Source organism: Plasmodium malariae, assembly GCF_900090045.1.
Source record: "Plasmodium malariae genome assembly, chromosome: 13".
NCBI lineage: Eukaryota > Apicomplexa > Aconoidasida > Haemosporida > Plasmodiidae > Plasmodium > Plasmodium malariae.
The window spans coordinates 164,048-179,680 of record NC_041787.1 but is presented as its reverse complement, the minus strand read 5'-3'; the positions used below and the strand labels follow the sequence as shown (position 1 = coordinate 179,680).

Below are 15,633 nucleotides of genomic sequence, written 5' to 3'. Positions count from 1 at the left end.
TAATTTTTTTTTTTCGTGAAATTGTTCAGCTTAAAATATTCTTCAACAGTAGAAGGCGTTTTATTATTCTTTTTTTTTCTTAGCATAATATTCATTTTTAATTATAAGAAAAATATGAAAATACATATATATATATATATATATATATATGCCAAAATATACACGTATAGGCAAAAGTAAAAAACCACATTTTACTCTTTTTCAACTCAATATTTTTTGTGAATTTTGATTTAAGCTGAAAATATAAAGATCTTCCTATTTTTGAATGGAATATTGTTTTAATAAGGAACAAGCAGGAAAACAAGCTTCTGTTGTTTTTCTATTATAGTAAGAGATATTTGGAATTTTTTTTTTTTTTTTTTTTTTACAATATTAAGGGAATATTATGAAGATAAAATGAATGAAAAAGATGTCACTTTAAAAGTAATATGTGTTAAGAAGGTAATATTCCCAAGGAAGGAACAAGAACAAAACAAGGAGAATAGAATAACCATAATAAACCGAGTAAATAAAGTAAAAGTAAAACTTGGGTGTTATAAAAATTACTTTTTTGAATGAAGATGAGAAAAGTGAAAAATGACACTACATTTATATGCCATGAAGAGCAATACCTATTTAAAATTTCCTCTTTTTAACAGAAAATTAATATGTAGGAATAAGCTACAAATAATACCTTTTTGTAACAGCTTTGTCAAATGTTGTAATTACTCTACTTTAAAAATTCCCATTTATCATTTTATCTTTACGAAAAATGTTAGAAGTGAGTACATAATTTTCCATCATAGATATAATATGAGCAGGGATTTTTTAAAAGGGGATAGTATAATAAGAGAAAACAGATTAAGTATTAGTTATAATAATAAAATTTACAGTAAATTATCGAAGGAAAATATTTCAGAAAGTAAAGCTAATAAAGAAGAGGTACAAAACGAAAAAAAGTTGAGTAATAAAAAAGAGGAGGAAGAACACAGAAATAAGATATATATGGATGGAAAAAGCACATATAATGTAAGGAATAAAATACTAAATAGACATGAAAATATAGATTTGAGTATACTAAATATAGATGAAGAAATTATGAATAACTTAAAATATATATTAAAAATAGATAAATTGTATATGTATCAATATATAATTTTTAACGAAATTTTAGTAAAAAATTCCAAACATATACTAGTCTACAACAAAACAGGAACAGGAAAGACGTTAAGCTATTTATTACCATTAATACAAAGATTACTAAATGAAAAATTTCATTGCAGCAAAAAGATATTAATATTGACGCAGAATATTTATTTATGCAAGCAGTTATATATTTATATTTTATCTATTTATCCCAATTTAAATGTGTGCATTTTATTTGATGATAATGATTCTTATGGAAAACTGAAAGGCAGAAGACATGAAATAATTGACAAAGAGTATTCCATAAAGAATACAGATGAGAAGAATGAAGATTTGTATAAAGAAAATTATGGAATACATTTTTTTTTGTCTACTCCGAACAAACTGGAGTATTATATAAAAAATTACAAAAACAAAAAAAAAAATGAAAAGAACGTTATGAACAACATTTTAAATTGTGTTGATACAATTGTTGTTGATGAGTTTGATTATATAATAGAAAATAGAAAGTTAATCTTCAATTTTTTATTTAAAAAAAATGTATTAGATGATAAATATAAGGAAATAAGAAGTGGAGGAACGGATATTAATTTTGATAAGTTTAATTATGAAAATTTTAACATTTATTTATTTACAGCTAATGTAAATGAATTAATAAAGAGAAAAATTAATGATCATTTAAGTGGTTTTATTTTTTTTGATTTTATTAATGGCTTTAAAGAAATTGTTCAAAATAAAATAAATGTAGAAAGATCAACTATTTTTAAAAACTCAGAACATATAATTCAACTAGTAAGTAAAGAGAATAAGAGTTCAAGCTTATGTAATATAAACATTTCTCATTTTATATGTAAAATAAATACACCGTCAAAATATAAGTATGTGTCATATTTTTTAAATGAGTTTTTTTTTTTAAATAAAAAAAAAAATCGCAACAAATCCGAAGAAAGCGAAATATTTAATGATATTAATTGTGAAGAAAGGGATAGTAATAAATTAATTTTTGACTACATGAACAGAAATGACTGCGATGAGTTAGAAAATGAAGAGAAAATAAACAAGTGCATAATTTTTGCAAACACAAAAGAAGAGGTAATTACATATAAAAAGGAACGCTAATATAATAAAAATATGTAGCATATTGAGTTATGACAAACATATGTCTTACTTTGTGAGTGTTTTTAATTTTATTATGTGTGTCTTCAGTTCCAACTGCATATATAACCCCAAGTATATATATGTATATATGTGCGTTTCATTAGGTATATCTGCATATGTTTAAAGTTGTTCGTATCAATATTTCAATAAATGAATTGAATATCATTTAATTTTTCTAATTTTTAATGAAGGTGGAAAAGTTGCATGAAAATTCTTTTCTGAAACCCCATTCTGTTATGATGCATGCAGAATTATTAACGGAGCAGAAAAATGAAAATATAAACTTATTTAAATTAGGGAAAAAAACTATTCTTATTACAACAGACATAGTGAGTAGAGGAATAGATATAGATAATGTAATTTTCGTTCTGAATTATTCACCTCCGACGTCTCCATATGATTATGTACACAGGTTAACAACATGTACAATTTTGTGCATGCCTTAGAAGAATTTTACAATGCACAAGTGTATAACTTTTTTTTTTTTTTTTTTTTTTTTTTTTATGTTTCGCTTCCTTTTAACATATATAATTTGAATCCCATTTTGTCTAAAGATCAGGAAGAACAGGAAGAGCAAAAGAGAAGGGAGTATGTCTAACCATGTACCATAAATATGAATATAAGAGTATGGATAAAATAAAGAAGTATACAAAAAATAACTTTCAGGTTATTCTATGTCCGCATATAGAAGAAGTATTTAAATTTTCTGTAGACACCTTAACAGGTTTAAATATATATATATATATCTATCTATCTATCAATATATATATATATATACAAAAAGAAGTTACAACTTTAGAATTTACGAGTGATGCACTTGTTTATACAATATTCAACGATAGAATTGTAAATATAAATGATAGCACTGCGTTATTTAAAAGCAATTTATTCTTAATTATACATTATAAAATTTTCGGTACATACAAAATAATTTCATTTTTTATTTTTAATTTTTTTAGAAACCATAATGAAAATAGAACCAGAGAAATATGAATTCCTTAATAATAAATCAAAAGAATTACTAAAAGAACATGATACAAAAATTATTGCTCAAATACTATCTGTTTTATTAAAATTTGACAGAAAAAGTTACAACGTTTCGCTGCTATCAGGAAAAAAAAATTACATTGCCATTTTAATAAAGGATCCATTTTTTGAGGTAAAAAATTGTGAACTGTTGCGGAATATTTCATCTTCTGTAGAGTTCTACATTTGTATTTTTGTTCTTTTCGGTTTTTTTTTTTTTATGTGCACAAATATATGTATGATATTTATACTAAATATACATATATTATATACGTGTATATACATATGTACATCCACAATTTTTAATATTCATTTTAACCTTTCATATTTTTGAGCAGGTAATAAAAAACAAGGATGACATTATTAATTTTTTGAAAGCTACGACAGGGATTAAAAACATATCAAATGTAAGATAATTTATATTAAAAAAAATAAAAAAAATTGCTTAGTTTTTTTTTTTTTTTTTTTTTTAAATAATCTTATATAACATATATAATTATTCTTTCAGATTGTCGGAGATACAGCAAAATGCGATGAAGGTTTTATTGCAGATATTTGTAGCACGCATGTAAATAAAATAATAAAATTATTTAAGTCTTCCAATTCTGAGTATAAGAAAAAAATGCTAGATATTAATACATTAATTGAGTTACCTCCAATAATTAATGAAAAAAAAAGTATCATAAGGAAAAATAGAAAAATACCATGGATCAAATAGTAATAATTTTATATTTATATTAAAGTGCTTATATTGACATGATTCATATTCACATATATGTGAGCTATTCATTTCGTTTAATATGTTTATTTAAGCAAACCATTTTAGTCAAGCCTCTCTTCCTTATGTTAGTATTTACTATCAAGGGGAATTCGTACGCATGAATGAATGTATTTAAATATACATATGTACCTGCATATGCATATATAAATAAAAAAAAAAAAAAAAATACATATATATATATTAAAAAACGTGTTGACAGAGAGGATCTACTATCCTAATGTTCTTATTCTTATAATTATTAAAATGCGAATTTTGAAAGCATAGTATTATTATGTGCATACAATACTGTACATAGTTTTATGTTAAATAATCCATATCAAATTTGTTGTATGTATATTAAGTTTTATTTTATAAAATATGAGACGTTAATCTTTCTGTTTTTCCCTTTATCCTTATATTTTTTGTATTCCGTTTGTGTTTTTATAATATGTTGTTCTGTAATAATTGTATAATCTTTATTCCTACTATAAATGTACCTTTTTTTATTTTTTAGTAAATTACAGAAAAAGAATATTATAGTTTTAGGCAGGAAAATGGAAAAATACAGAAGGAAACGAAGTGACGAAATAATAAAAGATATAAATAGGAAAATTTAGCAAAATTAAGTTTAATTTTTCTTTGACAATATTATTTGAACAAACTTTTTTATAGTCACTTCCATTTACTAGTATGAATGAAAAGTGTGATTATAAGTAATTTTTAATGATTAGATTATAGCATAATTTATTCCCGACAAGAACATACTTAATAATTTAAATTTCACAGTTATGTGTAAATATATGTTAAACTTATGGAAATTGTAAATTCATTTCAAAATTTTACAATGTTTTCGTTTTCACCTCCGGCCATTTCGCTGTTATGATTTTTGACATTTCCCCACTTCCGTAGTTTCATATTTTTTTCATATTTTAATATTTTCTTGTTTTACTTTTTTTTTTTTTTTTTTTATTTTTCACTCATTTTTAATAAAATATACATGTGCATGAAGGCTATATATGGGTTAACTTGCATTTTTTAAGAAAAAAAGGAAAAAACTAAGTTTTAACAAAAATTTTAATAAGGGTAGATAAAAGCAAATAAATTATTATATGCTAACACTTATATTGAATCATGTTGAGCTTTTCATTAAATTTTGATAGTATGAGATAAAATTATGAAAAATTTAAGTAAATTAAAACTTTTTTTCTTTTATATAATATTTTATAATATCAGCCATGATTTGATAGAAAATAAAATACAATTATTGGTGTGTTGGGTCTTTTAATTCATAAACAACATTCTCAAAGGAAAAAAAAAAAATTGAGGATTAAAATATTAAGTGAATGTTAAGGACAAAAAAAAAAAAAAAATAAGGAAAAGTAGTAATTTATTATTATAACTCTGTTGAAATAATGAAAAATGTGCTTCCTTCGTCCAGTTCGTCCCACGAGGTAATTATAACATGAAAAAAACTAAAAAAATGCTTCATTTTCCCACCTGCTTGTATTAGCCTTAAGTGTTATATGTATTTATTTCTGTACATATATATATATATATATATATATATATATATAAATACGTACATATGTAAGTGTAATTTTTGTATATTTACGTATGATATATATATATATATATATATATTTACCCATAACTTTCATTTTAACTAGATATATGTGCATGAATGTTCTAATAGTGTACAAGCGATCAATGTAAAAAATAGCTGCAATTCTTGTAATTGTAAAATTTTTATGATAAAATAATTAATATCTCTTTTAAAACATACTTACGTTTGAATACAATTATTTATTAGACAACAATAGTATAATACATCTTTTCAACAACCATGTTCGTGTATATAAACTATTTGAAGACATGTTCATCTACGAAATGAACCATTTTGTTTCACTTTTTATTTATTCCTTTTTTTTTTTTTTTTTTGTAGAAAAAAGATGAATGCTTAAAAAAGATAAGTAAAAATAAAGAAAATATTAATCTAAAGAAATGTGAAAAAAAAGAGCGTTGTAATAGTAAATCTAAGACTGGTAAATTAACAAAACAAAATAGTATAGTTAGGGGTGAAAAACGTAAGATAAAAAAACAAATTAAGATACGTAATAGTGCAAGTAATGATTTCGCAAGAGAATCATTTGAAGAGGAGATGGACGAAGACTATGAGGAAGAAGTGGAAGAAGATGAAGATGAGGACAGAGATAAAGATACCGATGATGCAAGAAAATATTTTAAAGAAGGGCAAAAAATTATTACCCCACCAAATGGCGATGGTACAAGGGCTTTCTACGAAAGTTTACTTGAAGAAAACCCAAATTCAATTATTGCAATTAAATATTGTATAGAGCATGGTGTTCTTAGTGGGACCAAACATCATGAAGCATTATATAAGTACTGCGTACTTAAAAAAAACAATGCATTCAAAAATAATTTTGGAGGTCTAAGCTATAGATTTGTAAAATTATTAGAAGAATCATGTAAATCTGAAAAATATTATAATAAAGATTTATTAAAAAAAGAGGTTCTATCTAAATAAATATCAAAGAAAAAAAAAAAAAAAAGTCCCAATTTGTGCATATTTTTAAAAAAATGTAGAAGATGAACAATTCTAACTTCTCCTTCTCAGATTTTTATTTTTCTTATATATAACGTAATAATTTTATACAAATATTTTCACCAAGAAATTAAAAATTTACGGCACTTTAAAAGAAAGGAACGAAATAAAAGGCAAATAATATATCAAAATTTTTAGGAAATTTTTTTTTCATCCTATTTGAACAATATATTGTTATTTTGTTTATTTTTGTAGAAAAAGATTTATAATTTATTTCCATTTATTTGAAGATTTTTTTTTTTTAATTCTGTTGTATAATTGCTTCTGAAATATTTCTTATTTATGGCTTCGCAAATATATATTTTTGCATCTATTTTTTCCCAAGTAATCCATTCTTATTTTATATAATTCTAATACATATTTTTAAAAGTACTATATGGATAAATATATATACACATTTATAAGCATTTATAAAGATTCTTATTTTTGAAAATATTTTTATGAAAATATAAAAAAGGACTTTTATTTAGTGTAACGTATACATATATATGCACACATAGGTAGATCCATATTTAATTGCATAATACTTGTATACATACAAATATACAATATATACAAGTCTTTAAGAGTTTTGAGGATCCCCTACTATAAATTTATTAACATGAAAATTTACCAAAAAAGTTACGAAAATTTGTTTTTTTTTATATGTATATTTAAGAAAAAAAATTTCATTACTTTTTTATTTTTCGATTTCTTTTGGTTATTCCTTTATTTCGTTATATTATTTTTTTTGTTTATAGTAAACAATTTTAAGCAATTTAATTTTTCTGCTCTGTGGAGATATAAAAAATAAAAAAAATAATTTCACAGTAAAACTTAACGTAATAAAGATATTATGTGAAATTTTTTTTTAAGCATTTTATTATTATTATTACATATTAGTATTTATTTTATAGAAAAGAAAAGGCTTTTAAGAAAATAGTATGCATTTAATATATCAAATGATGCTGAAATGTTTTTTTTTTATATTATACATAACACTGTTGGCTTGCTAAAGAAGTTAATTGGATCTATTTATTAGTTGGTTATATGTGTATATTTATATACATTTACGTATGCGAGTATTTTTATCGAAAAAGGTTAAATGAAATAGTGTAGATATAATATTTTTTAAGTGGATAGAATATTCTAAGGATAATGGGAAATCTTAAATGTTCCTTATAAAGTACGAAAAATGATATGAATTTTCTAAAAATATAATATGATGGACAAAAAAAGAATTATTGTTAAGAAGCCAGAAAGGGGGAGTTTTCTCTTAGATCATAATAGTGAATGCACATCAATAAAAAATAATTACTTAAAATGCTTAAAAGAACATAATAATGACCATATAAGTTGTAGAGAATATTCTAAAGAATATTTTATATGTAGAATGGACAGAAATTTACTTGAAAAGCAGAGTTTGAATGATTTAGGTTTTTCTGAAAATGAAATAAATCATGAAAGTAGATTAAAATATTTTAAGGATGTATACAGTTATAATACGTACAATGAAAAAACGGAAAATTTATCAAAGGAAAAATTGAGTAATGAGAATAATATAAATAAAAATGAAACATATATAACGGGAATTTTTAAACAAAACAATAATAGAAAGGAGGAAGATGTAAAGGAAACGAATGAAGTGGAATTTTTGCTTTTAGATAGCATTAATAAAAATATATCTGAAGAAAATTTAAATTCAGAAGTGAGTGAAAGAAATGAGGAAAAAAAAATAGCAATAAAGCGAAAGGAAGAAATTGGTTATTTAGCTGGAAAGGAGTACATAAAAGTCTTATTAGATAAAAAAAAAAAAAAAGATCTTCTTTTTCGAAAATAAAATTTATTTAAAAGAGTAATATTTATAAAAAGTTTTGTTAAAATTAATGAGAATTGGTGTCATAGAAAAAAAAAAAAAAAAAATATATATATATATATATATATATATATATATATATATATATATATATATATAAAATAAGATATTTATAGTATAATAAATGAGACACCGATGCATAGTTTGGAGTGTTCATTCTTTTTATATTGATATAAAAAGGTTTTTTATTACAGGTTTTTTAAAAAATATAAAAAATATGTTTCGAGGAATACCATTCAACAGAAATAATTTATTTATATTAGAGAATTTAGGAAATGTATGTAATGCTATTTATAGGCGTTGTGAGTTTTGTTTTTATGTATTGGGTAAAAGGGGGGCATTGCATAAGTCACAGCACAAAAGTTGAACAATAACGGAGTTTTTATTTGAATAAATAGGCACACCCACATACATATATATATATATATATATATATATATTAATGGGTATTATGTTGCTGGAACGTACCTATCTGAGGGGTCTAAAGATATTTTTTTGTCACCTTTCTTTTCTATGTTAGCAGAAATTGCAAACTATGATGCGCAATTATAGTGTTCTTGGGATTCAGAAATATTAAAGAAGAAGTAATTGTAAAGTTATTGCAATACGCAGAAATGCATTATTAAACATATATAAAATGGTTTTTATCAAATTTGATATATTGAAGTATACAAAGAGTGAAAACAAGAAAAAATATATATTCTTTTATATTTTTCCATTTAATAATTATTATATATTTGATATAAGGGGAAAACTTCTTTTTTCAAAAAATTAAATAACATATTGTAGGAATACAAATTCTTTATTTTTCGTTTTCTCCTTTTAAAATAAAGAAGTAGGATTATTTAAAATTTTAAAATGAGATGAGCAAAAATTAAGAGATAGCTTATTTATGGGGTTATGAAAAATGTGCAGACAAGATATAGTTTGTGGCTAGTTAAAAAAAAAAAAAAAAAAAAAAAAATATTTTACTACAAGCTATTAAATAGCCCTTTTAATCATAAAAAAAAATCAGCCTTTATGAAAGTATAACGTTTAAGAATGTTTTTCATTTTCTTCTTGTATGTAAATTTTTTTTTCTGTTTTTTTGTTTTTTAACCGACATATATCTATGACGATATTACGAAATAGCCGTTGTTTAATGAAAATATCTTGAAAAACACGTATTAAAAAGTATTCGAAAATATACAATTATTGTTTTGTAAAAGTTTTTAAGAAGAGCAATATGTATATAATGTGTGAAAATACTAATGGATTAAGTTAATTGTACTAATTACATGAACATTTTAATGATTTTATTATGAAAAAAAATTTATAATCCGGGTTAAGTAATATGTAATGTTAAGAAATCACAAGTAGTAACATATTTTTGTAGGAATATTATATAACTTCATGGTTTTATTCTGTTTTATAATATGAACCATAGAGAACGTTGCACTGAGAAACAAATTTTTACATATGGGCATTTGTATAATTAATTTTTATTAAATTTTTACCTATTACTTTTATTCCTATTATTAATCCATAGATGAGTTATATTTTTCCATTTTTATTTTTTCATATGTTTATTTGTATTTTATTCTATTTAATTTTTTTTTTTGTATCTTTTTAAATGAAATACAATCCTTTGAGCGTTTCTAACAGTAGTAGTTACACAAATATATATATATATATATATATATATATATTTTTTTTTTAATGCTATATGAATTTTAATAATAATAAATAATTTTCTTATTTCTTTATTTATTATTGTTTTTAACTCTAATTTTTTTATTTTTTTGTTTTTACATATATAGAAAGGAAGAATGCATTCTATTCAGAATGGAGCTATGTATAGTGATACTAGAAAAAGAGCTGTACTGTATTACATGATATCTTTATTTTGTAATTTTATAAAAATAGTATTAATAGTACTTGATATATTAGCATTTAGCTGCTTTACCTTACTGTCTTTACTCTTTATGTTTTTTGGATATTTTGGAATAGTCTCAAATAAGCCGTCCGTCGTTCATGCTCAAATATATATAGGAACAGTTTACATTGATATAATGTTAAATTTTTTGATTACTTTTTCTAATTTTTACAATATATTTAGAATATCAACGTGGAACATGGAATATTGGGAAAAATATATACCTAATAGTGATTTTTTTTATTCCCTTTCTTTTTTAATTATTTCTTTTTGCATTCTTTCAACATTGTTTAACATTTTTGCCATATATCATGCTCAAAGGTTTACTAATTTAATGAAATCTCTTCCAAAGGAGAAGGAAAATGAAAAACATTCATTTAATATGAATAAAATGGCATATTCTTTTAGTGAACAAAATAGTCTGAAACTTATAAAAATGGAAAGTGCGAAGGAAAGGAACCATTAAGAGAACAAAATAAAATTTAAGGAGGAATAATGAGATAAGGAACTAAAGAAAGAACAAGAACTAATCTATTTTATTCAGAAAAAGAATAGCATTCTTAGCGGAAATACATTACCAGCTAACAAAAACAAAGATAAAGAAGCATTATCCTATCTAATACAGAGAAGGAAAACACATAGTATGAAAAAGAAAAAAAAAAGGAAAAACCCACTAAAAATAATTAACAAGAATAAATTTATATAATAAGTACTTATTTAACGATGTTAATTTTTGAGTATTGCGGTCATATAAAAAAAAAAAGAAAGTAGAACGGAAGAAAAAAAGGAAACAATGATTTAATGTAATATTTAGTTAATACAGGGAAACGTGTGAGCATTTGTGTAATACTATAGGCAACTCTATAGAACTCCAAAGGAATTTTAATTTTAAGTATAAATAATGGAATTAATTTAAATTGCAATTTCTAAGCTTTTTAACTTCTATGTTCTTAATTTATTTCATTTTTTCGGGATATTTCAATGTTTGACATTTTTCCGAAGTAGTTTAAGTTAAACTTTTTCAAAATTATAAAAGGTGAATTTTTATAGAAAAGTTTTACTTTATTTATTAATTAATATATTTATGTATTATTATTATTTTTTTTTTTTATCATTTTTGAATATTCACTTGTTAGCAATATTTTTTAGTATATTAGTATTTTCTTTTTTTTCACTGTTATGTAATTAAAAACGTAAACTCTTTAATTGATAAATTTTATATAAAAATTTCATGAAAATGATATATATATTCTTAGATTCGTTATAGAATCATTACTATATATTATAAGATTCAAGTACAAAGTACTGTTTAAGAAAAATATAAAAGATAAATAATTTTCTATTTGAGAATGGTAATATTTTTACCATTTACCTAATAAAGTATAATTGCGGACAAATTAAAATTTAAGTGTCTACAAACAATTTACTTTTACCGTATTAAAAGATATAAATGTATAATTACGCATTAATTCAGTCTAATTACTATTCTCTTATTCCTTTCAAAGACAGAAGTGCAATAAATGAGCGAGAAATAAAAAATAATAAATAAAATTAGTGATACCTTATTAATTGGAAATAAGTTATTAAATTATACACTACATAAGACATGAATTTGTGCATGACGATTAATGTATTCTCATAGTGCATATTATTATTTTTTCATAATTTTATACCTTTTTTTTATTTTTTGCATTTTTATGATCACTATGCTCTTTACATTTTTATCTTCACTGGGTTCGTTTATTATTACCTCTTAATTTTTTTTATATTTTTTTTTTTAATTTCATTTTAAATTAAATTAAAAGATAATAACTTTATTTATTGTTAAAAATTATTAAATAATCCTTCCTTATAATTTGTTTTTGTTTCAATATTAATATAATATTATAAACACTTTTAGAAGTGTTATAAGTTAGTTATATTAATTTTGGCTGAATTATCAGTCAATCCTTTTTTTTTCCCCTCTTTGAATATCCAGTTTATTAGTTCAGGGACAGAATATTTAAAATACTTTGTTTTTGCTAAACCTTTATATTTTTACTTTTTTTTTGTATTTTTTTTTTTTTTTTTTTTACTTTTTTTTTTTTTTTTTTTCCTTTTTTTTTTTTTTGCCTTTTTTTTTTTTTTTTTTTTTTTTTTTTAATTTTTTTTTTTTTTTTGTCTTGTTTTTTATTTTATTTTTTCTGTTTCTTTGTGTTTTTTTTCCTTTTTGTTGTTTTTTCCTTTTTCTCTTTTTTTATTTTTTTTTTTGCCACGTTTTTTCTGCTATTTATTTTAGAATGCTACCTTTGTTATTGCCATCCATTAGTAGCACAGATGAGAAACACAAAGTATATATGAATTATGGATACAAATTCGAGACAGTTTTAGATATCTTGACATCAAATAGTGAAATACATTTAATAAAATCACAGGATACAGGAGAATCATTTATTTCAAAGGTTTATGACATATATGGAATAAGTGAAAATGATTTAAAGAAATATATGAATGAGCTATATATAATGAAGAAATTGGAAAATTGTGAAAATGTTGTTAAGATTATCGATTTTATTAAAGAAAACAATTCTTTATCTTTCATAATCGAATTTTGTAGCCAAGGTGATTTACATTCAGATATTTTAAGAAGGAAAATGAACAATGAAATATACACAGAAAGGGAAATATTTAATATTTTCAATCAAATTTTAAATGGGTTAAGTTCAATTCATAAAAATGGAATAATACACGGTGATTTAAAGAGTACTAATATATTTATCAAAGATAATGAAATTAAGATAGGAGATTTTGGTATATCACAAAAAGGATCAAATAATAACTTGGGAACATTAAATTTTTTAAGTTATGAATCTATAAAATTAAAAAAAACTAATAAATTAAGTGATTTATTTCAAGTTGGTTGTATATTATATGAATTAGCTACATTGTCTTCTCCCTTTGCTGCTAATAATATGAATGATATGATTTTACTTTTTGAAGATAAGAATTATAAAAATTATATTACCAACAATATTTCATCAGTTTACTCCGCGAAGTTAGTTAATATAATTTCTAATTTATTATCGTTAAACACTTTAGAACGGCTGGAAGTTATTACTAGATATAATATAAGCAGAAGAGAAAATACAAATTTGGAATTTTCAAATATGATGCCATGTATTACCGTATAATTAAAATCCGTGAAAAGGAATAAATATCAATAAAGGAGCAAACATTATAATCGTATAACATTGTAGCATAATGATATTAGAGAAACACTAACTTTCTAGGAAACTTTGACACATAAAAATGTATACACATGCATATATACATATATATATATATATATAAATATATACATATATATATATATATATATATAAATATATATATATATATATATATATATATATATATATATATATATATATATATATCTTTGTACATTGGTATATTATTACAAACGACTATGACTACGTTTGAAGAATTATTGATATGGATTTAAAGTTATTTGTTGAAAACCAATTTTTACATAAAGGAGAGACTATAAAATACTTTAAAACATACAGCAATGTTTATAATTTTGGCTTCAAGGTGGACATATAAATTTGTTACATATCTGCACAAATTTTTTATAGGCACATAAAGGGAAGAAGGGTTTTTAAAATTATCACTTTAATTTGAATTAATTTCTGTCTAAAAAGATAAATATGTAGTTTAATTTTATAAAAATAAAAAGGAGTAAATTTATTAAACACAGGTAAAATATACTCTTATAACTTAGGATATTCTTTAATTCTAATTCGTCCATCTTACATAATTAGAATGGTGATAAATGGGAAAAATAAAAAAAAAAAGAAGTAAAAATTAAAGGTGTAGTAAAACTGAATGAAACTGATATTATTGAACAAATAGGATGAGATAAAGTAATAGTAGTAGCATTCAAAGAATTTAGAACTAATAATACCTAAATTAACGATTTAAGAAAATGCAGAAATTGAAAGAGATTAATATCACAATTAATTAGGTTAAAGTAAGAATAAGATGAAAAAACAAAATGCGTAAAGATATGACTACAATAAAATGATAAAAAAAGAATAAATATATTTATGAATGAAGTATGTGAAACAAAAAAAAACTCATTTATTATTTAGATTGAAAATGGCTGTAACAGAATAGAACTAAAAATATCAGAAAAAATGAAAAGCATAAAAGAGGAAAATAAAGAAATAAAAGAGGAGAGAACTAAATAGGAAAAAAAAAAATAAAATAAAACAAACAAAATAAAATAAGAAAAACAAACTAGAAAATACAAAATAGAAAGAACAAAATAAAAAAAACAAAATAAAAAAAATAAAACATAAAAAACAAAGGAAACAAACAGAACATAGAATAGCGCATGCCTAATCTATTCTTCTAATTAATAGTTCTAGTTAACGTTTATTAAATGAAGTAAATGTTCCTTCTGCTATAGTAAACATTCACAAATGTGAATATTATTCCCCCTTTTTCAAGATTTATATTTATAATAATAATGTGATGAATGCACATTCAAATTTACTATAAGTATGCATAACTGTTTTTGTGATTTTTTCTTTTAGTTTTTTTATTTTTTTTCAATTTTTTTTTTTTTTTTTTTTTTTTTTTTTCACCACATTCACAACCGAGGAATTACTCGAAAAGTTTAAAAAAAAAGTTTTTCCAATTACAATTCAACAAAAAAAAGAAAGAAAAAGTTAAATAATAATCGTTTTCGATATTTAATTTGAATATAAATTTGTAAAGAATAAATTAATGTATTTATTAATTTTTTAAAAGGACAAAAATATCATTTTATGTTATGATAACGAGTAAAAAAAAATGCATTTCATTAGTATTACTAGATTTGCAGAAATAATTTAAAAAGGTATATTATTACATATTTTTTATTAAAAAATTTAAAGCGTATACGAAAAAGTTTTGAGAGTTACACTAAATTAATACATACGCATGTGTGAAATAAAAAGGGTATTAATGTGAATTCAAAATTAATAATAACATATGCTATATAAAAAATTATTAAGATACAAATTATGTTTTTTCTTCTGATAGATATACAGAATAATATAATTAAACAAATAAATTACTTTTTTAATTTTATTAATGAATTACGCAGGTTACATTTTACCAGTTTAAAAATTTCCTGTCAAACT

At 22.1% G+C, this 15,633-nt stretch overlaps 5 protein-coding genes across 5 annotated transcripts; all 5 read left to right on the top strand.

The window, feature by feature from the left end:
- Positions 1–576: 576 nt before the first annotated feature.
- Positions 577–4,686, top strand: PmUG01_13012300 (ATP-dependent RNA helicase, putative; the record flags this gene model as incomplete). Its single annotated transcript, XM_029007084.1, has 7 exons — positions 577–2,217; positions 2,475–2,695; positions 2,838–3,007; positions 3,243–3,442; positions 3,648–3,716; positions 3,818–4,026; positions 4,584–4,686. 7 exons carry the CDS (start codon positions 577–579, stop codon positions 4,684–4,686), a joined length of 2,613 nt encoding a protein of 870 aa, XP_028863509.1.
- A 795-nt stretch (positions 4,687–5,481) lies between these two features.
- Positions 5,482–6,614, top strand: PmUG01_13012200 (conserved protein, unknown function; the record flags this gene model as incomplete). The annotated part of the gene is made up of 3 exons (XM_029007083.1): positions 5,482–5,520; positions 5,737–5,778; positions 6,012–6,614. The coding sequence occupies 3 exons, from the start codon at positions 5,482–5,484 to the stop codon at positions 6,612–6,614; spliced, it is 684 nt and encodes a 227-aa protein (XP_028863508.1).
- Positions 6,615–7,893: 1,279 nt separating this feature from the next.
- On the top strand, positions 7,894–8,511 carry COX19 (cytochrome c oxidase assembly protein COX19, putative; the record flags this gene model as incomplete). Its single annotated transcript, XM_029007082.1, has 1 exon — positions 7,894–8,511. The coding sequence occupies one exon, from the start codon at positions 7,894–7,896 to the stop codon at positions 8,509–8,511; it is 618 nt and encodes a 205-aa protein (XP_028863507.1).
- A 1,844-nt stretch (positions 8,512–10,355) lies between these two features.
- PmUG01_13012000 (conserved Plasmodium protein, unknown function) lies at positions 10,356–10,928 on the top strand (the record flags this gene model as incomplete). Its single annotated transcript, XM_029007081.1, has 1 exon — positions 10,356–10,928. One exon carries the CDS (start codon positions 10,356–10,358, stop codon positions 10,926–10,928), a length of 573 nt encoding a protein of 190 aa, XP_028863506.1.
- Positions 10,929–12,741: 1,813 nt separating this feature from the next.
- NEK3 (NIMA related kinase 3, putative) lies at positions 12,742–13,632 on the top strand (the record flags this gene model as incomplete). Its single annotated transcript, XM_029007080.1, has 1 exon — positions 12,742–13,632. One exon carries the CDS (start codon positions 12,742–12,744, stop codon positions 13,630–13,632), a length of 891 nt encoding a protein of 296 aa, XP_028863505.1.
- Between the last annotated feature and the right edge of the window lie 2,001 nt (positions 13,633–15,633).